Source organism: Apostichopus japonicus, chromosome 6, assembly GCF_037975245.1.
Source record: "Apostichopus japonicus isolate 1M-3 chromosome 6, ASM3797524v1, whole genome shotgun sequence".
In the NCBI taxonomy this organism is placed as follows: domain Eukaryota; kingdom Metazoa; phylum Echinodermata; class Holothuroidea; order Aspidochirotida; family Stichopodidae; genus Apostichopus; species Apostichopus japonicus.
Window position 1 is genome coordinate 2,831,663 of NC_092566.1, and position 27,883 is coordinate 2,859,545.

The following is a 27,883-nucleotide window of genomic DNA, read 5'->3' on the forward strand; positions in this document are numbered from 1 at the left end:
TTACTGCAGGTCTTTACTCTCCAAATTATTCTCTGACATTTTCAAGGAACATTCAAGATAACTGAATGTCCCACTGAGGAAAATTTCCTCAAGGTTGTAATAAAATCAGTTTTTAAGAATTTTGACCACAGTGACCATATTTGAATATATGTAGCATATTTGGGGCCAATACAGCATAACTTTAAGTTTGATGTGTTACTATAGATTGTATCATTTTTTATTTATAAAAAAATTGAAAAAAATTGAAAGAGAAAAGAAGAAGATTGAATCAAGTTGTTTATGTACATTATAATGTTTTAATGTACCTCACAGCCTCAGTAATGTACATGTTAACTTGCTACATGCTATAAATACACTGTCACACAACATTGACATTACTCTCACTTGGTATACAATGTAACAAATTCATGCTTTGCACTGTAACAGCTAGGAGGTCAAACTGAATGATCCAAATCCTAACCTCATCTACCACAACTGGGGGTGGGGGGGGTGGGGGGGTACGACAACACCACTCATTTTCATTCTGCAGTCTGTCCACACGAAACAAGATAAGGGAGCAGGGTCTGAGGTAGGGGATGGGGTCCAGCTTGTGGAAGGTACATGTGGGTAGGAGAGTAGGAAGAGGAAGGGGTGGGAAGGGGAAGTTCTCCTTTCCATTTTGGAAAATGTCCTCTTTTGTTACAATATTTGTTCCTTACAAAGATAGTGATGCTTAAATTCTTTTCACCCCACTACAAATTAAACTGAGTTTTGATTGTCATCAATGATTGGGGATTTGGGGCAGGGGGGTGGCAGAGGGGAGTATTAGAAAATGAAAACCATGGTCTTTGATAATGTTGGATGTTTGGGAGATATTAACATAAGGGTCTTGATTCACTTACTAATTTAGGCATGCTAAACTAAAGTTAACAATAAATATGCATTAAGACACACAGAAGTTTGAACAAACTTTTCTTAAAAAAATAGGGAAAAAGAATGAATTTCACTTCTTTGCAATTCTTTGCAATTTTCATATCTTTTTTAAGATCTCTTTTGAATCCTTGTTCTCTGTGCTCTGCTTTTTCTCTCTGTTTTCTACCACAGTTCAACTTTTTTTTCATTTCATTATTTCTTTCTTGTGTGTTGGAGAAGGGTAGGGTGGGTGGGTGGGGGAGGGGAAGGGAGGGGGCACGGGAAACTATGGGAGTCATCAAGGACTGACTGAAGAATGACAAGATTTGATTTGAATAATTCTTTGATAATCTGTGCTGATTTTAATCTAATGCAATTCACAAGTAATTATGACCCAATTATCAAAATATATCAAACAAGTATGCCAGGTAAAATCAAATCTCAGACATGATGACATATTACAGGAAATATCTCGTCATCATTGCCAGCAGCAGAATGGGCTTACCACATGGAACAGTTGACCAGATCTGAATAGTTGAAATAAGCTTGGTTTGCATATTTTGAGATACAAAAAATAGTTCATATCTTTAGAAAGGAGATTTGTGTTGTGTGGATTAATACACAGGATAACACTTCACACATTCTAATACGCACGTCACAAGCACAACTTAAGTAAATTATAACAGGTGATTATTGTGATATAAAATAGAACGAACAAGATTTAGTTTTGTGCCCTTTGCCCACCATATACTGTAGAGATATATACATATAGAGCTACATTGCATAGGTCCTGATGGTCTTAAATCAGAGGTGTGCCTGAAATTGATCTTGCAGGGCAATGCAGGCCACTGTGAAATATTTGTATCCATGACGATAACAGGAATGTTACACTTGTGAGAAGACAAATGTTCTGCATGCATACGTCTCTATCGGTTCTGTTGATATAGCCAATCGCAAGTCAACCTAGACCCTTTAAACAAAACACTTCCAGTTCATGTTTTCTTTTGTGGTCAATCAGTGAATTCATTGTTTCAATTTGATTTATAGTTGACTGAGAACACTGCTACAATATTTTAGGGTTCCGCAGTCCAAATTAACTAAAAACCCTGTGATCAGTTGCAGGAGCCATGGGAGTGGGAAGGAACCTAGGTTCCTTCTTCCTCTGCCCCCTCCCCCCCCCACCCTTAATATTTTTCTGGCCCAAAGTATGGCCAGAAAATGGCTTTCTTTTAAAGAAAATGGGTTCAGCCTGCCTCCCCCCTTCAAAAGTTTTGGGCCCCTTAATTAAAGACATCCTGCTTTCTAGCATATCTGGTGTTTGCGTGTGCGGGAAGGAGGGGAATGCCTGATGAAAGTTAAGTGCAAAATTTACCAAAAGGAACAAAGTCTCACACATTTCATGATTTCCACAATAGGTCCTATAAAACAAATACGCTGAAATGATCTTAAATGTTGTTCGTTTCCATACAACATTATGCGTGGTGCTTATTCTGTGTGATATTTCATTCACACACATCTTGGAAGCAAACACTCTTCTTATTACAGTGTTGTACTGTGCCTGTATGTAAACAGTCAACTTTGTTAGGTTAGCATGATGAATCCAAATGTCACCGTAATTTGAGAAACTTGATATTTATGTTGAACATTGATAATCAAGCTTCCTTGACAACAATGTAACCTTAGCATGAAAGTATATGGTGGCAACATTGTATGATGGTAACTAATTACTGTACTTCATATTTTTACACACAAGTCAATTAGACCCGAGCACTGGGACTACTATACTTGACGGAACTAACAATGCCAAGGCAATGCGAGTACTAAATCACAAATTTGTTAAGGAAACACGTAGATGCTAAGATGAATGGTTATTACTTTTGAAACATTAGAAAGGCTATCAAATGAACAAAAGCTACTTTTCTTTTGTTGGAATAGGCCAAAGGTCATCAGTAACTACCAGCAATCTGCTAGAAAATGAAAGCAGAGAGCCAGTTAGCTTGGTAATTCCTTACCACACAATTTGCTCAAAATTCTTAATAACTATCTGACTTATGTAGAGCATGTGAGTTAAATCTGTCCCAGAATTATGTGAGAAGCAGAAAAAATGTCTAGATATCCCTTGCGGGCATCAACCATGTCATTCACTCATAAGGATTGTACAGTATGGAATTTTAAACCAAAATCTTCAATATCCAGAAAGAAGTTTTCTTATGTGGAATATATTTATACAAATTGTACCAACTTTGAGCTAGCAAATCCCTTTAATAGTTGTTGAGCCTGACATGACATTGTTTATAAAATGTGAAATATTTTTGAGAAAATGGCCTAAGTTTCCACCATTTGAGAAAACCTGTTGACCTCTTGACCTGTTCACCCCTTGAAGCTCAGAGGGCTACAACTGATAGGAGGTTTAAGAGCACGTTAAAAGCAAGAGTATGAACTCTGAAGCAGATTTCATTACCTGGTTGCCAAGTATGTTTCTGTGAAGACCTATAGAGCCCCTTCACAAACTAAACTGAATTTGACCAAACTATGTTCACCAAAGGAAAATCATAGCATTGGAGAATTCACAGATTAATTGTAGCTTTAATTTTGTGACCTTTGACCTATACCAATTTCAAACGGATTATTGCACTCACCGAGCTGGATGATCTACGTACTAAGTATGAAGTTAAAAAAAAGATGTCCTTGTGTTGTTGTGTTCTACAAGATTTTCAGACTTTCACGTAACTGTTGACCACAAATGACCTTTGACCTCCACCAATTTTATTAGAGAAGAAAAAATGCTCTAGAACAAGCAAAATGGCTGAAACTATCAACTGATCTCATGACAAGTTTACAGTATGTACATAACTGACGCAGACTAAAATTGTCTACACCCAGTTATCGCTTCACAACATGTCCCAACAGAATTAGCCCTGTTGCAATGGGCTGACCCTCTGCTGGAGATTCCTAAGAAACTCTCAACAGTAATTATCTTTCACTTCACTTTTTCAAAATAAAACGCTTCCTTCTTCCTCTTACTGGCCATTTCTGAGTGAAAAACAGTGAGATTCAAGTGACACATTTTGCAACTAGTATTAATAATATCCAGCCAGATCTGCTTGGGAGACCTTAAGAGAAATACTAAAATTTAAAAAAAAATCATAATAATCATAAACTTAACTCTTTTAAGAACTTTCTTGTCTGAATTCATGAAAGTTCTCAACCTTCTTGAAGGAACAAACTCACACTTTCTTCAAAACACTTTCTTGTAGTTAATGTTGTCTGTGAGTGATGTGATGGCAACTCTCCTTAGAACGGTAGCCTTTATCAAAAGTTCACAAACAGAAACGTTTCAACCGGTTTTACAAACTTGTTGAAGTGGATGCCTATGGGACAACTTAAAAATACTGAAGCGTGTAGACTATTTGAGGTTCAACAAGACATTTAGTAATATCTTCATGACTTAAATTCCCACAATTGTGAGTGGGAGAAGGATGGGGGGGGGATGGATAGTGAGGGATTTGAGATGGAATTGAGAAATTGCACAGATTCCTTCCAATGTATCAAGAAATTGCAATAACAAAGAAAAAATATTAAACAGCAGACAAGCAAAGGCACTGGTGACATAAGGCAACCATATATGCTGTTCCCATTCTTGATTCTTGATTAATGAACATCCTCATAAGCAAACTTGCTGTCCCGGATGTGTAACTTAACCCTGGTCATTGCCAGGTAACTTGTCACGCCTACACACCAAATGTGCACAATTCAAACAATCTCTCCTGGGGCACCACAGTGCACCACAGCCACGTGTCCCCTGGGGGACTTCCCATAGGGTGCAGCCACAAACCGGCGCACGCAACTATATTTACAAGTCACCTCGCAAGTCCCCATTTATACACCTGGGTGAAGAGAGGCAATGGAGATAAAGTGCCTTGCCCAAGGACACAACGCAGTGATCTGGCCAGGGCTCGAACCTGTAATCCTTAGATCACAAGTCCACTGCCTTAACCACTTGACCACAACGCCCCCTCATGATCCAAGCGTATTTCATATCGCTACTGCAGCCCTCTAATTTTTTGGTTTTGGACACCCATTAACTTGTGTGGCATTTAAGGCCCCACTGAATGGACCCATGCTGTTTTTATAAACAATATTAAAGTACCATGAGAAGTAGGCCTAAAGTTACAGAATTACAAGGAGCACGTTTTACTTGCAACCATGGACACTATTGACGTACTGAGAGCGTGCCAACACTCTACGAGCCATTCTACACAGTTATGAAATGTGAGTAATTTACTAAAGTACAAAAGTTGTACTTTCTCTTTGCTTGAAAGAAAACACAGACAATATTTAACAGAAGAAAAAGAAGAAATAAGCTTTGTTTGACAGAGTCTCTACGATAAACTTTTACAACAATTGCATCCAGCTGCGATCAAGTGGTTTCTATCATTTCAGCAACAGCAGAAAAATCTGACACAACTTTACTTCAGTTGGTTTTTTGTTTCATCTTTTTTGCCTAGTGCTTGACAACAATAACATGGCCATATTTATAGTAAGGGATAAAACTGGAAAATTATACGTACAACGTTAGACTTTTAAGCTCTAGGTCTGTAGGGAAAGCTTTTAAGATAGCTATGTACACAGGGAAATGAAACTGATGAACTCGTGAAGAAGGAAGGAAGGAAGCTAGCATCGCAACTCTTTGGAAAGGTAAAGAAATGGGAATAATAAAGAAAAGCAATTAAAACAAAAAACAGAACCAAGAATAAAAATAGGTGAGTGTAAATTATACTATGTTGATAAATGCTATTGCTATACAGGAAAAAATTTATCAACTCCTAAAAAAACTAAAAAATGGTTATTTTATATTAGAAATCTAAAACATCCCAAGGTAGGATTGAACCTGACAAATTTGTTGTGGTAAACTGAGAAGACCGAGAGAACGTAAACTCGCAGATACCAGGCCTTGAAAATAATCCAGTGCTGATATAGCTAGAGAGAGACCCAAGCAGCTCCCAGAAAAGCCACAATTAGGTTCAATCTTGTACTCAAAAGGGCTATACCATTCCATTACCTATCCCATGAGCTTTCCCACAATTAAACTGAAAGTATGGCAAATATTAAAATAGTAACTCTAGACCAGTTTGAAGTTGCTCCAGATATGCCCAAATTGTCAGGTTCTTGAAAGTATTTTTGGCTCAAGATGAGGAAATCTTATGCTTGAGCCCAGGCAGATACAGTAGAAGGAACAGGCTCAACAATTATCAAAATGCTCGAGAGATGGTAGAGTGCAATAGTGGTGAGGAGACAGGTAACTGACAAAACTAAAGTAAATCTGTTAAAATAATCGATTTACCTTCCTTTTCTTTCGACTACGTGGTCTGCTCATGGTGTTGCAAAGTTTGAATCTACTCCCTCCCACACATACAACGCGACTCATAGTTGATACACAGATGCATTCATAGCTTACACCAGAAGCGAAATAAAGTATTAAAAACGTTTGCAATTTTAGATGATAAACGTTCGGGACAAATATATGTATCAGCGTGAAAAACTTACCCACTTGAGTTGATATCTGCATAGACTGCAGTATATAGGAGTGTGAGAGAAAAGTGTTTGTCTGTACTCCAGCTAGGCCATATTGATCATCCAACTATCTGGGCTCTGCAAAAAAAAGTTATTTGCTCAGCTGGGGAGAGGAAATAAGAATTGATACCGGGAGTAGTCTCAGGTGCTGGCACTGTATTTCACTATACCATCAATGCAGAGTATATATGACTATATCCTGTACGCAAAGAATGGAAGAAAAATCAGATGGGTTGTTGGCTGAATAACGAGCAGACGGACTCCTGAGATGGCAGCTATCAGAGATTGATGACAAGGGCGGTAGTAGTAGTAGTAGCTGGAGTTCTATCCTATGGAAGAGACCAAAGAGAACATATTTTGATTTTTTGACAAAATAAATACAAGTAGTAAGTGATGGTTTATGGTTTACCCACCTCACAGTTCAGCAGTCAGGTCAAAGAAACGATACAATGCACTAAGAAAGCAGCAACAAAAATGTCACAAGTTCTGTTATTTTCAATTTTGTTTTATAGTCTTGCTGTATACTGCACACCATTTCCTTCTTTCTATAATGTATTAGTATCAACTGAAACTATCATGAGTATCTGTATACAGCATAAAAAAGGAATGATTTGAAGTTAGAGGTTGATTTCACCCAGCATTTTTAACCAATTTAGTACTTGAAACAAAATATATGAGGGAAGTACTGTATCAGATGATGAGCTTGTGGAATTTAATTCTACTCCGGAGGTGAAATCAGCCGGCCAAGTGGCTGAATGATTCCTAGCCAAATTTCATATGAGAGTAATTTAATATAACACTGCAGACATGATTACAAGAACTTTTGAACATTGTTGAATTCACCGGATTAGTATTCAAATTACCCCACTCATGTACAGTAGTAGGTCTGTTAAATGTCCAAATAACAAGTATCATAACTTTATGTAGGCTTTATCTAAGTGAGTCATAATAGAGCAGAATATGCTAGAAATATCAAACTTGTAGTAGGAATTTTGCAAAGGGTCATATTGACAGTACTGTAAAGTACTGTACTTAACTATACTAGATACTATATTAGATACTGTACTATACTAGATACTGTACTATACTAGATATTGTATACTAGATACTATACTATATTGGACACTATACTATACTAGATAATATATATCCTAGATACTATACTAGATACTATACTATACTATACTATACTAGATACTATACTACATACAATCCTAGATACTATACTTGATATTATCATGATACTACCTTAGATACTATACTAGATAATATACAAGATACTATACTAGATAATATACTAGACTATACTATCCTAGATACTATACTATACTAGACACTATCCTAGATACTATCCTAGATACCATAGTATACTAAATACTATACTAGACACTATACTAGATATTAAACTATACTAGATACTATACTAGATACAATACTACACTAGATAATACTAAACTAGATAGACCTTACTACAGTAATTACTATACTATTGACTATCTAGATACTATATTATTGACTCTCTAGATACTATACTAGATACTATATACTATACTATACTATACTAGATACTATACTTGATACTGTACTATACATAATACTATACTAGATACTATACTAGACACTACAGATACAAGATATTATACTATACTAGATACTATACTATACTAGATACTATACTTGATACTATACATGATACTATACTATACATTATACTATATTATACTAGATACTTTACTTGATACTATACTAAATACTATACTAGATACTATACTATACTAGATAATACTATACTAGATACATTACTAATTACTATATTATATACTAGATACTATACAATACAGTGTAAAACCAGAAGCAGTTTCTTAATTGCAGACTTACATACAGATTGGATAAACCTATAGATTATGAAATAAAAATGTAAATTTTATGATTTCAGCAAATTTAACAAAGATAATCTGCACAAAAAAAGATTCAAAGAATTTAAATAATAAATAACTGTATACACTAGATCTTTGAAATTTGCTTCCTATTCATTAATATCATGGTTCTCTCCCTTTTATTTATTTATTTTGTTATTTTTTTGCAAATGTAGGCCTATACATGTGTTAGTATATGAAATGCTAAATCGTACTGTCCATATCAGCCAAGACTTTACAAAATTTGCTAGTATATACTTTGCTTTCACATGACATTTGTAACAGAAAAGATGTACACACAAACTTTGTTAAGTGAAACTACAACCATTATATGGTCCCATGATACATTGTAAACTAAGTTGACATACAACCACACTGTTACAACAATCAAGGGTAATAACCTGCACAATATTACACAAGTAATTTAATTTCAGGCCTAATACAATGTGCATTTCACCAATATACAGTAGCACAGGTACCATTGAACAATTTGATAAAAAAAAATATTGCCGTGGAAACAGCCAGAACAGGAAGTGAAGGCCGGAAGTACCACCAATTCCCAATTCCTGAGCCAGCAAATTTTGTCTATTCTCTTTGTAATCCTTTAAATATGAAGAAACTTATTCTATCTAGTAGATACACACATGTATGTATTTATATTTCAAAGTTCAATCAAACTTTTTCAAGCATGCAACAGTGGGTAACAATTATGGCTTTTTCTGGGGTCAGAACCACAGTGAAACCATTGATGTCTTCCAAAGGCCTTTTGGTGCCTTCCAGAAAAGAAATAAAGAAAGGATACAATGTACTTAGTTTACCTACAGCACTTCAATTGAGTGACCTTCGTGTCATGCCATGCAAAGTTAATTTTTATTGCTTTTGGTACAGTGCAACATTGTGAGACCATTTCAGACGACCAAACTACATACAGTATTTACCTTCAGTGGGACAACCGAGTTATCTGTGCAGTACAAACACTTAGTCTCATCTTCCATTTAACATTGCCATTTTACATTGGACAGTGTAACTACACTGTTAGTAGTAGGATTCGGAAAGTGTTAAAGAGTTTTTGCGGGTAGCATGGTTTTGATAAATAATCAACATTATACTGGGTAGTTTTTTTATATTTTATTTGATACAAAATCCCATTTGAGTATGATGCCAAGCAATCAAGTAAAAGTTAAAAGTTTGAAAATTTCTCTTTATGTACAATTACTAATTAAAGTGCTCAGAAGGAGTTATGACATATTCCAGGCATCATTTGCAACAATGAACTCCCTTTGATGCTTTTGACCTTTGAAATCATCAGTCACTACATGGCAAACACCACAGCTTTGGAACATCAAGTCAAAACTAAAATATTGTTACTAATTGGGCACTGACATTAATTGACATTTTGAGGTATGATTTATAAGAGCTGAACTAAACTTTGGAAACACATTCCATCTATAAATCTTGCCCCTAGGTAATTTGAGACATGTTTTACATGCACATATAAATCTCAATATTTTGGTTAAACCTGTTTTTTGTGAACTTATGTCCATAGACATTCACTATGGCATTTCAGTATGTAGCACCTACACCCGCTTTTGTGGTTTCGAAGTTTGCAACAGATTAAAATTGATCTCTACAAATTTGACTTTTTCATTTAGTGACCACAGCAAACGGTATGTGATGTGTAATTCTTCAGTGTGTCTTGATGCGGTATTGATCCAGTTAGTCACTGTGTGGTAATGGTGAGTAGCAGAACTGCCTTGTGGGTGTCAGTATTAACGAGCAGATACTGTACAGCGTGACAACTACTGAGGTGAAGCTGAAACACCTTACCTCAAATGCTCTACTCACAGTACTTTCTTATACAACATGTTACTTGCCTTTAATTACTGAGTTACTTTTTATTTCTTTTCTGGCATTAAATGTTAACTTAGGTTACATTTTAAGAAAAGTTCCTAAGAAAGAGTCTGGGCCTGAAGACCAAACAACTTGATCCCCCCCCCCACCCCTTCAACCTCAGTCCCCTGACATCAAGACCGTAACCCATAAAGACAATATGGCATCCAGTGAAGTATTACATGTTCCCTCCAAAGGGAATAAATAACAAACAACTTCCTGGTTAAAAGTTGGTGAGGATTAAGTCACAGCAGTGTTGCACATTTAATGCCCATTTCAGAAGGTGGACTATACCGGACCATACTTCTATAGGCAATAAATCATCACTTTACACGGTAGTGGAACATAAATGTATTGCTGTGTAAGAACCAAGGGGCATCATGTTACCAAGGAGACTTGGAAAGGTACAACTGACATGGTATAAAATGGCTAGTACAAATGTTTATTAAGCTATGTAGACCTACACTATATTAAGTTATTAACCTTACTTTAATAATAGGGTCACACTGCCATGGTATACATCACTTAAATGTATACACAGAGGTGGTCTTTGTACCCAGAGTCCTAGAAGAACCATTGTTATAACCTTTTACTTTTTATGCTTTTTGTTTTGTTATTTTCTTAAACATGTTAACTAATATTTTTACTTTTTCTTTTTATGACTTCCTTTTGCTTTCCTAAAAGTTGCTTGAAATTTATTTGAAATAAACTGACATCAAAATGAAATAGTAAGTAAACCTCCTGTTAGTCTTGGGATAATGTTGGCTATTGGGTCATTCATAAAAGTTATCCAATTTAATATTATATACTGACTGAAAGTGTACACTGTCAAAGCAGTGCTTACTGAATATATGTACAATATTAAAATCAGTGTTGAACTGCTCTGAAAATTGCATGAAATCTTTATAATTAAAGTACTTTTCAGCATCATTACTTATAACTAGATTAACATGGTTATTTCAGCAGTTGCATAATTATTTTGGTTACAACTTGACAAGTTATGACTATCTAACAATACAATTGCAGGCAATACAAGATCATCTTTAACGTTAATGTTTTGAGGGTTCCAGTTGCTTATATAACGAAAAATGAGCCTACTTCTTCAAAGAAAAATTGGGCCCTGATGCCAGGACGTAACATAGGATATAAAACGGTGAAAGTTAGAATTAATTAATACAATTATTGCTATCAGTTAGGTCCTACCTCAGCATTATTTATACCATACACCTGTATCAATAGTAGGCTTAACAAGACTTTCAATGCAACACGTTAACTGGAAAGAAAGAAAGACCCTCTGGCATACAGCCTACAGGTATTGGTACATGCCTTGAAGGGTGTGAAGACTTGCGCAAAAAGAAACGTCTCATGCAGGTAATCTGACCTACTTTCGAATGAGGTGTAACAGAAGTGTTAGACACCACCATCTATCCCAGAAAATACACACACAGCTTGCTAGCGTCAGTAATTAGACACTAGTGTACAGTCAGTACATACAGCTGCGGTCAATACCCACAGCACAGTGTACAAACGATACAGCGATGGACATCTCAGGTCCAGCTAGAGATAACAAGGTATCACGTTTGATTACTGTCTGCATTTCGTTGGGACAAGAGAAAAACTTCACTTGCAAGCAACGGAAATTTAACTTTTTAAAGATGGCGGCACGCTGTTTGGGGCAAGTCTTCAATGACTTTAAAGTAATTGGTATCAAGTTCATGGCACTGGCTCCATGATCATGAAAAACTGCTGTGTAACGACTGTCGCAAGTCAAATGTGAAATCCGCCGCACAATAGTAGATCTTAATTCTAAGTTAGGCAACTGTAAGTCCTTAAAGTTACTTAGTTGCGTGCGAACAAATACTGGCTAATATAGAAAACGGTCTAGGCCTAAGTTAGGTCAAAGTTAAACGGTAATAAAGACTAGGCCTAACTAGTATTTGATTTTGAGGGCAATGAGTTACCCAGAACGCTGCTTGAAGAAAGAAGAAGGCAGTAAAATGATATTCCGATTTTTACCTGTATTATGTTTAGTTGACCCAAATATATCAAGGACCGGCTGGTTGTAGTTCACACGTTATGGTTGTTGTCTGACATTAATTTATGGTAGTTCATCGCGTATACTAGCCATATTTGAGTTAGCTTGGACCACTTCCGCAAAACCAACCAGGCATCCTTGTATCCTTGTTCCGCTTTTCATGCAGACTACAAACTTGTTATGGAACGCACACTATCTCCATATTCACGGTAGCTATTTCAACTACATGATGCACGGATCATCAAACTTGCCATTTCAGGTCAAGGAATTCAGAATAAAAAGTCGTGTTGGCCGTGTTTGTTCGCCCCCCCCCCCTCCTCCCACCTTTTTCCTTCTTTACTTTCAATCACGGTGGCCAAGGGAGTTGTGAACCCTAATTCTAACAATTCTATGAATGCATTTGCAAGTGGGGACGGGGTGGAGGAGAGGGGTGGGGGAGGGGCACTGAAATTGTTGGGATAAACGGTCAAATACACCTTCCTTGTCAGAAGTGATCGGATTAACCAATACTTGATAAACCTTTATACTTGTTTTGGCTTTTGCAGTAAGGCTTTATTTTTCACAAGACATTTCAGTTGGAAATGTCAAGTAATATGAAGATTGGGAATATCTAATATTTACACAATATTTTAATGTATTCACCAATCTGAATTCACCACTAGATGGCATATAAGTTCATGGGATGCTTTCTAGGTCACCAGTAATAATTGCATCGAAATATGCTACAAACTCATCTTAGTAATATTTGTATGTTCTCATCCGTCATGACACAATATGGTGGCACAATTCATGATCACATGGACGAATCACAGGTAGGCCTATGTATACGTGGCCAACGTGGGCAAAGGAAGTGCACCAAGATAGAACCTGTCCATTAATACCAAAGAACGTGATCCACTCTCAACCCAGTCCCCTTATAGCTCGAGACTGTAAGCCCGTGATCACGACGGTACGTGTTGCATCAACTATGGGGTAGTGTATCCACTGAGGGGTAGAGGTCAGTGGGTATATCACGAATACCTTCGAAGGGAATAGATAGTGTACAACAATGAGATGATATTGATCGTGCGATCTACTTTTTATCTGAAAAAGAATAGGTATTAAACCGACATACTTAGCGTTTCATACATTTGCAAACGCGGAATTTCGTCATACCGCTGTAATACTTCATATGACAGTAAAGACGTTTACCGGCTTTGACATTTTAACTATGTAATTAATTAAGTATGAACAGTGTATCGTTTTATTTACAAATTCCCAGGTACAGATATTCCGAGGCACGTATGAGAACGCATGCAACAGACTCTCCACAATAGTCACTTCACGAGAGCCAATAGATGGCGCCATACCACACTGTTTCAGCTGTGCATGTATCGCAAGGTCTGCTTTCAGGGGGTTGCAGGTTATTTCCCGGGGCAAACAATTATAAGGCCATACCCGAGTATCACCTTATTGTGACAGTTAGTAAGGATACCCAAACAAAAGAACACACTTCTTCCGCATATATAATTCACAAAGATGAACCGTACTTTGTTTGCCGTAGGTGTGGATAATTCGGCGCGAATATCTCTCCTTTCTTGACTCTTTTTTGTTTAACAATACCATCCATGTAAAAAGTACAGCTTTTGGTATCTTTCCACTGTAGTTGTTTTCCTGGTTCCCACGCGATATTTATCACGTTGCAGCTTGGTAGCCAAACCGTGTTCGATTTTTTTTTTTCAAGTTTCCAACGGATATCACTAATTTGAAATATTTTGTCTTTAGAGTTAGCTGGCCTTGCAAAGTGAACTAGCATCCAGACAAAAGAAGAATACGTTGCTTACTTGTAGCGATATATCCTGAACCGTTGGGGAAATGCTTCGAGGGTGGCAGTAAAATACTTGTTGAAGTTTCAACGTGAGTGACTTTCCTTGATGTGTCTTTCTACATAGATTATACTGTGTAAAAGTAAGTTGGTCTGACTTTTCGATCCTTAAAGGATCTTCTTCAAAGGCTATGTGACAAGTAATTACATTAACAGACGGGACAAAAACACGCACAGAATACAAACAGGTTAATGAGCAATTTTCCCCTCCAAACTTGACTTTCAGCGATATCCGTCGATTTGTACACAATCTGTTTTCTCGAGTTTAAACTCTAAGGCCTGGTGTTACTGTAACGATGACTTTATCTGTTGTATGCTTGAGTGTATCTCTCGCCCTTTCCCCGGGGGAAACTGTCCTATCTCACTTTTAGAGACAGTATCATAAATTAATCATTACGACATACGATTCATCATCGGAACGCTTCATTCGGCGTTCCATATTTCAAGTACATTTTCTGGAATACCTATACATTTCAAAATTATCGACGTGAAAATAACGACGATATGTATAGAAAATGAAAAGGAGAAATGTGTTGATTTTATCGTGTCCGATTGATATCATTGCACCTATTTCGACTGACAGATGTAAATGTAAGGTCACAATTGTCATTCGTTTCACCATGAAATCAATACAGACGTCATAGTTATTTTTAGGCATTTGTTCAGTTGCTATTTTGAAATGTTGACGTAGTAACGAAACAACAGCTGCTGACGTCCGTACACGTTACACACATAACGAACGCGTTGGATCTCTATATAACACTTGACAGAAGTTGCAACGAATCAGTTCGAACCTGCGTGGCTTCTGTGGAGACCTGCCGTCTGAAAGTTCATCATGATGACGGACTGGAAGTGGGTGCTGTCGTTCTCCAAATAACATTAATTTGTCCAGATGCTTACTTCGTTCTCTTCCCTTCGTTTCAACGAAGGGAATATACCACCGGTCTTGACTTCTGTCCATCGTAGCGACCCCGCTATCACAATTTTTGTGCTAGGGGTTGATGTTCAGATTTTCCAGGACCACCAAATTGTTCTCCGTGTTCACTATCTGTGTGTAAAATGAATTTAGTCACACAGGGAGTGGAACGGGTACATTTGTTGGTTCTGGGACAATTCATCAAATGCGACTCACACAAAATGGCGGACAAAAACTGGAGGAAGTACATGTTACTTGTTAGGTCTGTATGAAGTTGGACACGGCCTAGGCCTAAACATACGCCATTATAAGAAATTGTTTCATAGGTGATGGGTTAAGCTAGTTCTTTGCAGTTCAAACCAGTGAAGTCGTCAAGCAAGTATCTTAATTCTTTTGACTCTGTACTAGCAAATTCCACATAATCATCATGCTTTTCAGTATAGTTTCTATCCTATGACTATATAAGACTGGAATACGCAATCCTTGGCCGTTAAAGAGAGCCCTAGTTTTGAGGTGTAATTAAATCAAGATTGCCACGCATTGTTACTAGCACTGCTGCGTGGCGTACCAACATCCTCGTTGTGACACCCAATATGGGTTTTGAACGAGTACCTAACAGAAGCAGTTCCGTAATGTTTGATACTTGTCTGATCATGCAGTTAGTTACCGGTACCGTTCGATTCATCTCCATTCCTTGCAAAATTTAATTTTTCCATAGCTTACATCGGATTCAATATTATTGAAGAGTTTGAACTGGCAAGTATCACCCATTTTAAAATAATTAACTAGCTTTATAAATGATTTAAACCACATGCTAATCTATATTTTACTTGTACAACAATATGTTTGAATTGAATATTTTCCTTAGAAGTATCTGCACTTAAAGTGACTCAGTTGTGGTGCATTCTACTATAACAAAAGACATGAGTGTATTAATAATTTACTTGTGTGGCCTCAAATCAGTTATCAACATCCTGTTGTAATACAATTTACAAACCGTACGACAGCGCAGGACTAAAACAAATAATTTGAAGACTTCTCTCTATCTTTCCTTTGAACAAAAATAGCTATTGAGTTGATATAAGAAAGCCAACCTGGGAATCTTTCACTGGACAGTGTTGGTTTGAAAGTAGCTGGGCAAATTAACATCACTTGAGTAGTCTTTTGTGAAAGACACAATGTAGGACAATTCCAGTTGGGTTTACTTTCTGTTCCTATGGTTACGTCACTTAAGTTCCTGACGTGCGTCATAATTTATGCTATTCAGCAAATACAGTGGAGCTTGAATCAATAATCTCTTGTGCTCCCGAATCAAGTTGATCATCTAGTGACTAGACAAAGTCTTGGAAGTGGTGAAAATTTTGCAGGAAGCTCACCTACCTAAGTACTTCCCTTACTTGATCAATGCTTTTGATTGCAAAGTTTTTGCATGGATCGCACAGTGACTTAACAGTGCATATTCATTGAGGGATACTTGATGATAGTATTACAATCAAGGGCGGCGGAACCGGGGGCACGTGCCCCCCCACTTTTCCTCAGGTTAAAAATTTGCCCTTTTTCTACATAAAATTGAGGTGTCTCAAGTTAGCAAGAGGCCAGGGAACCAGAATGAACACTCGGGAAGGGCCGTTTCCAGCCATCTGAGGGGTTTGTAAAACCAAAAAATTTCTTGTACGCTCCGCGCCAACCGATGGTGGCGCTCCGCTCAGATAGTCGTGCATACAACTTTGCAAATCCTGGCTACACCCCTGACTTTTAATGAATTTCTGTGGGTCAAACTCAAAGCTATTTTGAATGGAAAATATTTGTTAAGATATTGACAAGAAATAAACTTTAATTCGGAAGATTCCTACATTAGCAACTAGCATGATTTCACCTCATTTTGTCTCAAAAGAAAACTTGTTCCTTGTTTCCCAATTTGCACATTGGATATTGCAGTGCTAGTATGCATATTTACCTTGAGGGTTGATGGAGTGATGTGTATACGCAAATAAGATACTACAATAAGAGTTATAAAGGGTACAAAATATAAGGCTGCATCAGTCCAATCGAATTTTTGCAAAGTGCCCTTTGATGTCGGTGCCCCCCCAGATTAAAAGTGCTTCCGCCGCCCTTGATTACAATTGGTCTAGAACCCTTCCATGGTAACAAGGTCAACGTTACTTTGACTTATAACACTGAATTTCAAATTACATTGCTCTGCGAAAGAAGCAAGAAGTTGCTCACTACTGTTTGCATGCCTGATGAGAATCGGGGGAGGGGCCACAGTCCCAGGTGTTGATAAGTGTAGTCAAACATTCTATAGTCTCTGCATTGTCTCACATTTTATTTACTATTAACCTTTAAGTTCCTAGCTATATTATATTTTGTATGAGGAATGCAGTTTGTGGATGAGTTAAGTGTCTTTTGTAACAGCTCAGATGCTTCAGACTATTGTTAGGTTAATCAGGTTGTATTGTTAGTGTGTTACCTTTAAATATCTTGTTTGCTGTATAAATGTACTGTACAGTTTTTCCTCAGTCTCTGTTATACTCTTTTAAAGAGAACAAGTTTTGTGATGAAGCAAGCTGTAAATGTCTCATGCGTATTCTCTAGCTATGCTATCTCTTACACCATGGTGCATTAAGTGGTTGGGGGGGGGGGGGCGGGGCTCTCACCCACCAGAATAATTTTCATACACACATGAATGCCTAGACTGCAAAAAAGAGCTGTCCAAGGGCTCTTTCATGACTCAATATGTCCTTACATACATGTTTGTAACCCAGTGTTGAGGGTGTAGATTGCAAAGTGGAAGGTCGTATTTCTCAGATTGGACTTTAAATATCATCCTTATTTAAACCCCAAAATTAAGAAATGTAGCAGATTTCAAGCCTAACAGCAAGCATCTGTGAGATGGGAATTTACCAGCTGCTGTTAAAAAGGAACTTCTTTCTTTAAGAAATATCAATAATTCCTGATGTATCATTATAGTGACATATGATCACTGCTAGAACAGAATTTTGTAGGCTGTAAAACATAAAAAAAAAATTCCTGCATCAGATCAAGAAGGAATAAAGAAAATTTCAGTAGCAAAAAGTGCATATTAAAAATTGTAATGGAACAAATGACCACAAAAAGATAAACACTAATGCAATAATAAATTTATTGGTAAGAAACTGCTTTGAAAAAAAAAGAAACACAAAAATAATATTTACAGGTAATGTTTGTATGAAAATGAAGTGTCGGTAACAAATTTTCTAATTTCATAGCATAATATTCTCGCCTAAGACGTAGATTTTTTGCATATTTCATAATAAATCGTCATGTACATTTGGGAAGAGGGATATGAGAGAGAGGGAGAATACACCTATTCCACAACCCATCCCCAGCACTCAACCCCAAAAATATGATTTTCATGGCAAGTAGGATTAATTGTAAACATGACAGAGATTTACAAAGATTAAAGATTTAATACCCATCACTAATCAAAAGGACTAGTTGACGAGGTCAGGTTTGAAATTTTTGTAAAATGACAACAGTTACATTTATCTTTTTTTGTTTTGGAAGTTACACCTACAGGCCTTCGTAAATATTCTTAAAAGCCTTTCAATGACCCCAAATCACTGAGGTGTTTTGGTAAACGCACAAGCCAAAGTATCTGCAGGATATCAAACATCCCACAACCAACAACCAAATTTTCACCAATATTTCTCTCAATAATCCACATAAGTCAATTATGGTCATTTTGATAGCCATCTTACTTTATCAGAATCCTTCTCAAGTTTCAATTATATAAAAGTACCTTTTATGGATTGATTTTGCTAATTTTCCTACGAAAATTTGGTCACAATGCAGAGTGAATTAGAATTTGGTAAATACCCAATAATCTTATGTCAAGGTCATTATAAACAAATATGCTTTGCAAAAAACAAAATAATGCCTTTGCAAAGCAGTTAGTTAATTATAAGAAAATGAACAACGGAAAACTGTCTGGGAAAATTATAAACAAACTTGAAAAGGCAAAGAACTCTTTTGGTTAAAGTTGGATTTGAGACCTGTGGGTTACAAACAACCGTTTAATAAGTGTTAGCATTTGAATAAAGCAGTAGAAAAGTGATTGCCACACCAAAATCACTTTCATTTAGCATCATACTAATTATGTAAAGAGGTTTTGAAAGCCACATGATATGGAAATTCACTCAGGATACATTTAACTCCTAACTTGACCACCCGTTCCTTCACCTGTAAATAATAAATCCACATTAAAGAGAATTTCTAAGATCAGTTGTTTTCTTTTTTTCACTTCCAAAGAGCCTCCAGCTAATCGTATTTGGAAGAAACAAAGATTCAAAATAAATTCAGCAAAACAACAAACACTTAATGACGTAACACCTCCTAAATTTGTACATCTGCAGAAATAGTTTATCTACTTCGTTTCAGAGCCGAATTCTGACTTTTAAACAACAGATTTCTGCTGCATCCTCTGCAACAGTAGCAACACAATCCTGGGAACAACCATTTTGGCATAGGGGATCTACAAAATGTGGGATTTAACAGTCGAACATTGAAATGAGCAGATGTAATTCTGTTGCTTCATTGTCTTTTCTTCTTGTGGGGGGGGGGGGGGGGTGGGAGGGGGGAAGTAGTTTGCTTTGTTTTCCATTTTAATACAATAATTATATTTAAACTCTTCATAGACTCATCTGAAAAGGTGTCAAAAATGTCATCAGCAAATTCAAATTTGTGATTCAGCGTTTGTGTAAGCTTGAATACCACTGACAGTTGCGTTGCAAAAATAGTGTCAACCACCAACTTCATGTAGCATGATGTAATTATGAAAAAAAGGGCTCTATAAAATAACAAGTGGTTGGTTGGGAAATCGGAATATAAAAAAAAACGTTAATATATTCACCTAGATCACTTACTTAAATTGAGACGTATCACTCAAGATATGTCAACTTTACCTGGATTGGTCTCTGCAACAGCCTACATATTGATGTTCTATTCACTAAACCTACACATCTCTCCTACAGTGTACATATTGATGTTCTATTCACTAAACCTACACATCTCTCCTACAGTGTACATATTGATGTTCTATTCACCAAAGCTACACATCTCTCCTACAGCGTATATATTGGTGTTCTACTCACCACACCTACACATCTCTCCTACAGTGTACATATTGCTGTTCTACTCACTAAACCTACACATCTCTCCTACAGTGTACATATTGCTGTTTTATTCCCCAAACCTACACATCTCTCCTACAGTGTACAAATTGGTGTTCTATTCACCAAACCTACACATCTCTCCTACGGTGTACATATTGCTGTTCTATTCCCCAAACCAACAAATCTCTCCAACAGTGTACATATTGGTGTTCTATTCACTAAACCTATGTATCTCTCCTTCAGTGTAGTGTACATATTAGTATTCTACTCACTTAACCTACACATCTCTCCTACAGTGTACATATTGGTGTTCTATTCACTAAACCTACACATCTCTCCTACAGTGTACATATTGCTGTTCTACTCACTAAACCTACACATTTCTCTTTTACAGTGTACATCATGGTCATTGTTATTATGTTACATGTTTTTGGACAACCAGATTTGGTGTTTGGACAAGCGTAAGTAACACCTTATCGTCCAAGGAACGAGTGGAAAACACTTTCCCTGCATACTGCAGTCTACCTGTTTCCAAACCACTGCTTTTGATATACTGTATGTATACTTGATAAACTCACCTTTCATATATATTACACACCCTCATTTTTAAGCGCATTTTCCAAGCCAATTTCCATGGACTAATCACATATTTATTTTTATCACATATCTTCTGTTTTTGTTATGCAGTAAGTATATATGATAAACTCATCTTTTATACATGGTGCACACCCTCATCTTAGGAATTTTCCAACAAACTTTCCATGGACTAATCATGTATCTACCTTCCCCAGAAAATATTCAAATTTTCCTGTCATTTTCAGCGCAAACGACACAGATTTTTTGGAGCCGAAAAAACAACTGAACTGTTGCAAAAATTGCATCCATAAAATAATTTGTTACTCAAACAACTGCAGTATGTTCTGGTAAATACCATTCATGGGATATCTTTGCTGTCTGTTAGCCTAACCAACCTGTAAACATTATCCATGTATGTTAGGCTAATAAGTCAGTCATCTTGTACTCTGTAAGATACCATAGCTTCCACCTTGTGAATGGATGTTGTGAAGGAGCGAAGTTTGACTTCTTCTGAATTTCCAATCATGAATGGTTTGCTCTCTTCCCAGGCTGCGGGCGTCTCAAGATCCTTGTCCGTATAGATTAATAAGTTGAATGTGCCTGCATTTAAAGAAAGAAAAAAATCGTTGTGAAGATATGTTGAAGGTGAAATTTTATTGTTTCAAATTGTTCAATGATTTAATGGGTGTGAAGTGTGGTCACCAATTGGTAGCAAATTTTCTTAAATCTATTATATTTGTTCATGGATGTTCCAGCTTACAGTCCAAGGGTAACATCAAGGGTAACATTATCTCTAGGAAGGGTATCATTATCTCTAGGAAGGGTAACATTCACCCTAGAATGCTGAATCAAATCATTACATCCCAAGCAGCTGAAGACATTGTTGACTTAACATTTTTTCTCTATCGTATGCTTTTTGGTATGTCTCAAACTTTGTTAAGCCTTTAAAGTGCAAAATTTACCTTATTTGAATAAAGTAAACTGCACTACTTGATATAATGTAGGGAATACACACCAATCTGTCTGTCAGCAAATTTTGAAATGATAAACATTTCTGATAAAATAAACTGGTATTAAAGATGAACAAAGGAGAAACATCAAACAGCTAAATATAATATTATTCCATTTGGGAAAAAGTTCCAAGTTCCTTTGCCCAAGAAAAAAGGAAGAAAAAATGGAGACTTTAACAAATCAAAACATAACATCACAGAGCATTCATCACACTGGAGTGGTCTATGTATCCTGTACCTTTAAAACGTCCTCCCCAAGCAGCTAAGAATTTGATCATTCACTCTGAGAGTTATCAAAGTTTTGATTTTCCTTCTTACACAACCTGAAGACTTGAACAAGTCTTAATAAGACATCACAGTGCCTGCCACACAGGCTTGGACGTTTACAAGTTTTCTTTGTTTCCTACAATGATTATCTTCTGTAATGTTCTGAAAATTTTGAATCTACAATACTGAGGTTTCTAAGTTGGGTCTATTGCTATCATTGGTTTCTGCTTCAACACTGAATACATTAACCATGAAAATACATGAAACATGAAAGATTACAGGTCCTTGTGGCACTGTGATTTTACCATTGTCAAACAAGCCTTCCACCCCCCCCCCCCACCTAAGTACCTGACTTGGTCGAATGCTATCATTGGTTTCTGCTTCAACACTGAATAAATTAACCACGAAAATACATTAAACGTGAAAGTTTACATGTCCTTGTGGCATTGTGATTTTACCATTGTCAAACAAGCCTCCCACCCCCCCCCCCACACCTAGTACCTAACTTGGTAGAATGCTAGCATTGGTTTCTGCTGCTTCAACAATGAATAAATCAAACACAAAAGTACATGAAAACGGAAAGATTACAAGTCCTTGTGGCAATATGATTTCACCATTGTCAAAACAGTCCTCCCCTGCCTCACCCCCCCCCCCCCATCATGACACTTAGTCGTATAGTATATGCTCAAGTTGTTGATTGGGTTTGTTTCTCCTACTAAAGATCCATAACATGTACTTCATCATCTTGCAAAAAAGAAATTTATAATTTACAAGTTAAGAAGAAAAAGTCATATATTTAACAAATTGCTGATGTGATCGAAACTTATGCCCCAAACATATCTGGGTTACGTCATCTTTTAAGTCCCAAGAGAGCCGTGACAGATAGGCTGTGTCGCCTTCGCTTAGCAGAAAAACTTAGTGATTAGTTTAATGACTTTGATCAGTTTTAACATTATTTTGAGATATGCTCCAATGGTAAGCCTAAACAGAGAAACATTGGCATTTTGAGATCGAGCAGAAAGTCGAAACCTTATATAAATTAAACCAGCATAGTTTAAAAAAACAGTCGATCACCAGTGACCTATTCTGTCCTACCTGGAATTCATAAAACTTGCTACATCAATTCTTGAACCCAACAACTGCGATGTCCATACAAACGGCTCACCCAAATTTGTGTCAAAAAAGAAGTATCACCTTTCCCGTTAATATCATCCTTTCTTAACAAATACTTGCACTTGCTTTCTATGACAAGCTTTGCATGGTACTGTAGCCCCAAAGGGCTTGAAAGTCCTCCTTTTTTTTTATTTGTGGCAAAAGCTTGAATATCCCCACGGCCCACATAGATGAATACAGTCAATGAACTTAAAGTAAAATAAAACTGTTAGCAAACTGCTTATCCACTAGAGAGCCTGTGTAAGAGAATGTGTAAAAGTAAGTTGGCCTGACGTTTCGATCCTAGCAGGATCTTCTTCAGAGGCTAAATGACAAGGTACAGTAACAGAAGGGACAAAAACACGCACAGAATACAGACAGGTTAATGAGCATGGTGATCACAAAGAGATAGATGTAAGGGGATTAGTAGACAAGGGATGGAGAGAAGAAAGCAACTGGGGAAGAGGAGAGGTAGGACTAGGAGATAAACTTACACGGAACTTCCAGAAGAGGCAAAAATGTGACAGTGGCTGTGATTTGTTTGATGACTGATACAATTCCCTTCTGGATCTCAGATTTAGATTTTTCTTTGGGTTTGCTGAAAAGAGAAGACAAATGAGGCAAATCACTTGAAGAAAAGTGAAAGGAAATAAAGAAAAATTTTAACCAATTTTTTGGACATTTGGATACACACCTCCTCACTGTCTTATTTTCTCTTGTAAGAAGCTTGCAAGGAAGAAAACCTTTGCTGACGACTTTATTGTACATAATGCGGCTCACGGTCACCATCCAACCGCATTCATAGATAGAACATCTCAAAACATGTTTGGAGAGGTAGGGAGAGGAGGCAACACTGCAATACCAAAACATTTTTCACAGAGACCAGGACGACAGCAAGATTTTAGTTGCATAAAATTATGTAACTAATGCTACAAATCACCAGTGATGCAAAAATGGTCTCTCTACGGAGCCCTATTCCCAGTTCTGGCTAAATGTCTCCTTTGATGGTTACAAAATGTGTGTAGAGAGTTGTAATTGCTCCAGTATGAGCCTGAAATACTCAAACAAATATTCATCCTACATCGTCTCTTTTAACATTAATTATTAAAGCTTTTAATGACATTTAGGGGTCCTCCAGAGTAATTCATTTTCAAATAATGAATAAAGATTGTAAAGAATTGACGCTCAGAATGCTTGAAAGCTACCTCGGACTCTGAACTTTGGTAAAATGTTAATTGGCCTCCATCTGCAAGCTTCGAACACTGTTCAATTAGTTTTCTGGTGAATGGCAAAAGCCTGCAACCCACCAAACATTGTTCATCTCCCACTTTTGGGACCCATCTGCATATATACGAACCTATCAACTGTAGCGCTTTGTTCAGTTTCAACATCAAACTGCCACCTCTCAAGAACTTCGTCAGAATTATCTGCTGCAGAAACCACAACTACAACCTTCTGAACAATCTTTAGCGTGAGCCATTCTGAAAATGATAATTAAAAACAGAAAATGTAAATAAAGTGTCAATGATGATTTACTTCAATTCTCTTGCTTCAAAACTGTATGGTATAGTGTACATACTAGTACATGGTATTACACTTTGCGATGCTAAGAATGAAAATGCTAATTTAAAGAGACACATTATTATAATGAAAATCTCTGATTCTGCTCTGTGGTATAGTTTAATGATCTCCAAGGGAGCGATTGTATATAGGTTTCATAAGGCTTTGTATGAGAGATTCATGAACATAACTGTACAATACATGAAGTGATTTCACCAATTATCTTATTCGAGTTAGGAAGTGCAGGTTTATAATCAACATAAAGAGTTAATTCCCTACTGATCTGCACTCTCCTTCCAGATAGTGTTACGATTTGTGCTCTCTGTAGTCTGTATGTTAAAGTCTCAATGTGTGTTTGCTGATGAATTTCGGAAAACAAACCGAAGCAGATTCAATGTTTCTTATTCTAAATGCACTCTGACCAGGTGGGTTTCATCAAGAAAAGCTGTCACAATCGAAAGAATCAAATTTATTTTCTGTTGCCCTTTCGGCACGAACGATTTACCGTAAAATCACTGCAACCGCCCATATCAGCATGTTCATTATACAAATGTAACCTTCAAATACTTGTATCGTCCACATTTTTTACCCAGTTTCATGGAGGAAATGTCCGAAAACACATGTTTATTTCTTGCAATGGAAGGAAATGACACAATTTCGCAAGCTACATCGGTAAGATTGAAAGAAAGATACTATTCAAATATGACCAACACAGGCTAGCACACAGGCCTAACGGTCATAAACAAAACAGAGAGATTTGATTGGCCCATGATCTGTTGGGCTGGGCTTGCAAATTTTGATTGAAGTTTGTAGAATCTACGGACTCGTTAAAAAAGCTGGCGAATTTTATTCAGCTCAAAATGTTTAACAACAGATAACTCAATAAATATAATGATTACAATACTGATCAAAATTAGTCATGTTGTAATAATATTGTAATAATAGTAATATATATCTCTACTCAATGCATGGATGGTAAGTTTTTCTGAGAAACACGAAATAGGTTCTTTGTCCTCCTGAATTGTCAGACAAAATGATTATGAGAGCTTGGAGTGAGGAGAAGTGACAAGGCATATGGAACAGGGAATGATAAAGGGCTCCTATGAGAATGCTTCACAGTTTAACTCCTTTTCATACTTGGCTAAGGCATTGAGAGTTCTAGGCGTGATTGTCAGGCTATAACAAACGACAGTGAATAACTGCATTTTATCAAAACAACCAGTGGCAATGTAATTACGTCTATACAAATTAGAAGGTTATTTGTTAAATTCAAGATTAAAAAACATGAACACACCCTCCAACTGCTTCACAATAGAGCTGAAGTAAGCCTTGAGAGATTCGTCAGTTGTAACCAGCATGGAGAGACCATATTTTTTCGTCATCGTGAAGTGTTCCGGCGGATAGATACCCCTCTGGTACAGAATGCTGTTTATACCATAATCTATTTACCCAGAAAAGAAGGAAAAGCATTAAAAAAAAATTAGTAAATTTTGTCGTAGGCTATAAATGTAAATTATTCAATAAACTATGTGTTTGGGTTGGTAGTAAATATACATCGGGCATTCCCAGAATATGTCCTGTTGGTTTTGTCCAGGTTTATTGGCATGACAAATTTGTAACAAATACTCTCAAAACTTTCTCAACAGTAACTTTGAGCACAGAAAGGCAAAGTGTCAACAGGAACAGACCTTCAATAGTTTTGATTTTGAACCTTCAAAATCTGGTACCATTTTCATGCAGCTCAATTTTCCACACAAATTTGATGAGAAACTGTCAACCCTTCAAATTCCTCTGGTTGTGTAATTAACTGAGAGTTAGGCTAGGCCTATCTCCAGTTTGAAACTTGCAATTCGCCAACTAAGTCAAGTAGATGAAAGGTTGCTCTTACTAAGGCTAGGCCAACAACCTACCTACGCAGAGACCCAGGGAAGGCCTATAAAATGGCTAAATGTGTAATGTAACCGTAACTAAAGTTTCTAACCATACAGTGTGGGTATGGATTCTGCGATCGGATAAATGAGTGTGCGAACGAGAAGCTTCAAGACTGATTATTTCGATCATAACGTGAATTAAACATGGTAATATACTTTTAATTATTTCCCACAACTTACGAAAGAACTCTGCCACGATTTCAGCTGAACCCTTGAGGGTGATAGTACTCGCACTCGATGTTGCCGCCATTTCGAATCAAAATAGTCTGACTGTCCGTGCCGGTGGCAGACGAATAATATTTGCCTCTATCGGATACAGACAAAATTAATTCAGACGCTACTGGAAGAGACCCTATACTGGATCTCTAGCTACTGGTAGTATACGCCCGTTAAAAACCCCATTGACTTACACACTAAATCACAAAGTTATTGGGTCTCCAAGTTTATATAGAAGTTCTCACTAGCTAAACGCTACCGATCACTGGATAGCTGACAAGTTGGCCTTTCATGGCACCATCAAGTTTCTATATCATGACATGAAGATTTTTTTTTTCTGTGAGCGCCTGGAGATTTCGTCACGTGTATACGAACCTCGTCACTCCTGAGTAGTAAACAATTTTCGTACGCTGCTTGTGGGAGACCTAAAGGGGTCTAAAATTGACCCAATTTTTGCACCACGTCTACTTTCGTTCATGCTCTTCAACATGCAAGCCAAAAAAAAGAAGCAGATCCTGATAACAAATCAAAACAGATGTAAAACAAATGAATCTATAGATGAATCTTATCTACAGATCTATCTACAGATGAATCTTATTCTGAAACATTTAATTTTGGGATAGGGCCTATGTGTATTTCAACAAGTTCTTATCCTTTTAATCAAATGAAAATTTGATTAAAACTTTCCATCGCTGCTATGTACACTGTGTTGTAGGTTTGACCGTATCTGCGTATTGAATGTGCACATATATATCTAATTACCGACGGTAGCAAGCTATGTGTGTATTTTCTGGGATCGATGGTGGTGTCTAACACTTTTCTGTTACACCTCATTCGAAACTAGGTCAGATTACCGGCATGATCGAGACGTTTCTTTGTGCGCGAATCTTCAATGCCTTTAAGACCATTAACAACTGTACATGGGTCTTAAA

The 27,883-nt window shown here is 36.9% G+C and overlaps 2 protein-coding genes across 4 annotated transcripts in view; both read right to left on the minus strand.

Moving 5' to 3' along the window:
- LOC139968664 (rho GTPase-activating protein 24-like) overlaps positions 1 to 12,469 on the minus strand; it is a 54,234-nt gene extending 41,765 nt beyond the window's left edge. Inside the window, exons 1-2 of one of the 2 annotated variants that reach the window (XM_071972929.1) lie at positions 12,288 to 12,469; positions 6,439 to 6,794 (exon numbers count right to left, since the gene is read on the minus strand). Coding sequence is in view for 1 of the 2 variants with exons in the window: in XM_071972927.1 (XP_071829028.1) it covers positions 6,236 to 6,319 (84 nt within the window). In the remaining variant the exon portion in view is untranslated. Of the gene's footprint in view, positions 1 to 6,235; positions 6,348 to 6,438; positions 6,795 to 12,287 lie in introns of those variants that run through there. The other variant, XM_071972927.1, reaches the window with a different exon arrangement.
- Positions 12,470 to 18,214: 5,745 nt separating this feature from the next.
- Positions 18,215 to 27,095, minus strand: LOC139968668 (mitotic spindle assembly checkpoint protein MAD2A-like). Of its 2 annotated transcripts, XR_011793518.1 has the most exons (6): positions 26,916 to 27,095; positions 26,099 to 26,245; positions 24,602 to 24,725; positions 23,739 to 23,842; positions 20,517 to 21,415; positions 18,215 to 20,271 (listed from the first exon to the last, which is right to left on the minus strand). XR_011793518.1 is itself a non-coding variant. In XM_071972935.1 (5 exons), exons 1-5 carry the CDS (start codon positions 26,983 to 26,985, stop codon positions 21,246 to 21,248), a joined length of 615 nt encoding a protein of 204 aa, XP_071829036.1. In that variant the 5' UTR covers positions 26,986 to 27,095; the 3' UTR covers positions 18,215 to 21,245. The 2 variants fall into 2 exon arrangements, 1 of the variants encoding a protein (XP_071829036.1); XM_071972935.1 differs by having other exon boundaries at positions 18,215 to 21,415.
- Positions 27,096 to 27,883: the final 788 nt, after the last annotated feature.

Coding starts and splice junctions, on each gene's coding strand:
- LOC139968668 (XM_071972935.1), bottom strand. CDS start 26,985: ATGGCGGCAACATCGAGTGCGAGTACTATCACCCTCAAGGGTTCAGCT. Junction 26,246..26,915: donor AATCGTGGCAGAGTTCTTTC/GTAAGTTGTGGG, acceptor CTGGGTAAATAG/ATTATGGTATAAACAGCATT. Junction 24,726..26,098: donor TATTGTGAAGCAGTTGGAGG/GTGTGTTCATGT, acceptor TATCATTTTCAG/AATGGCTCACGCTAAAGATT.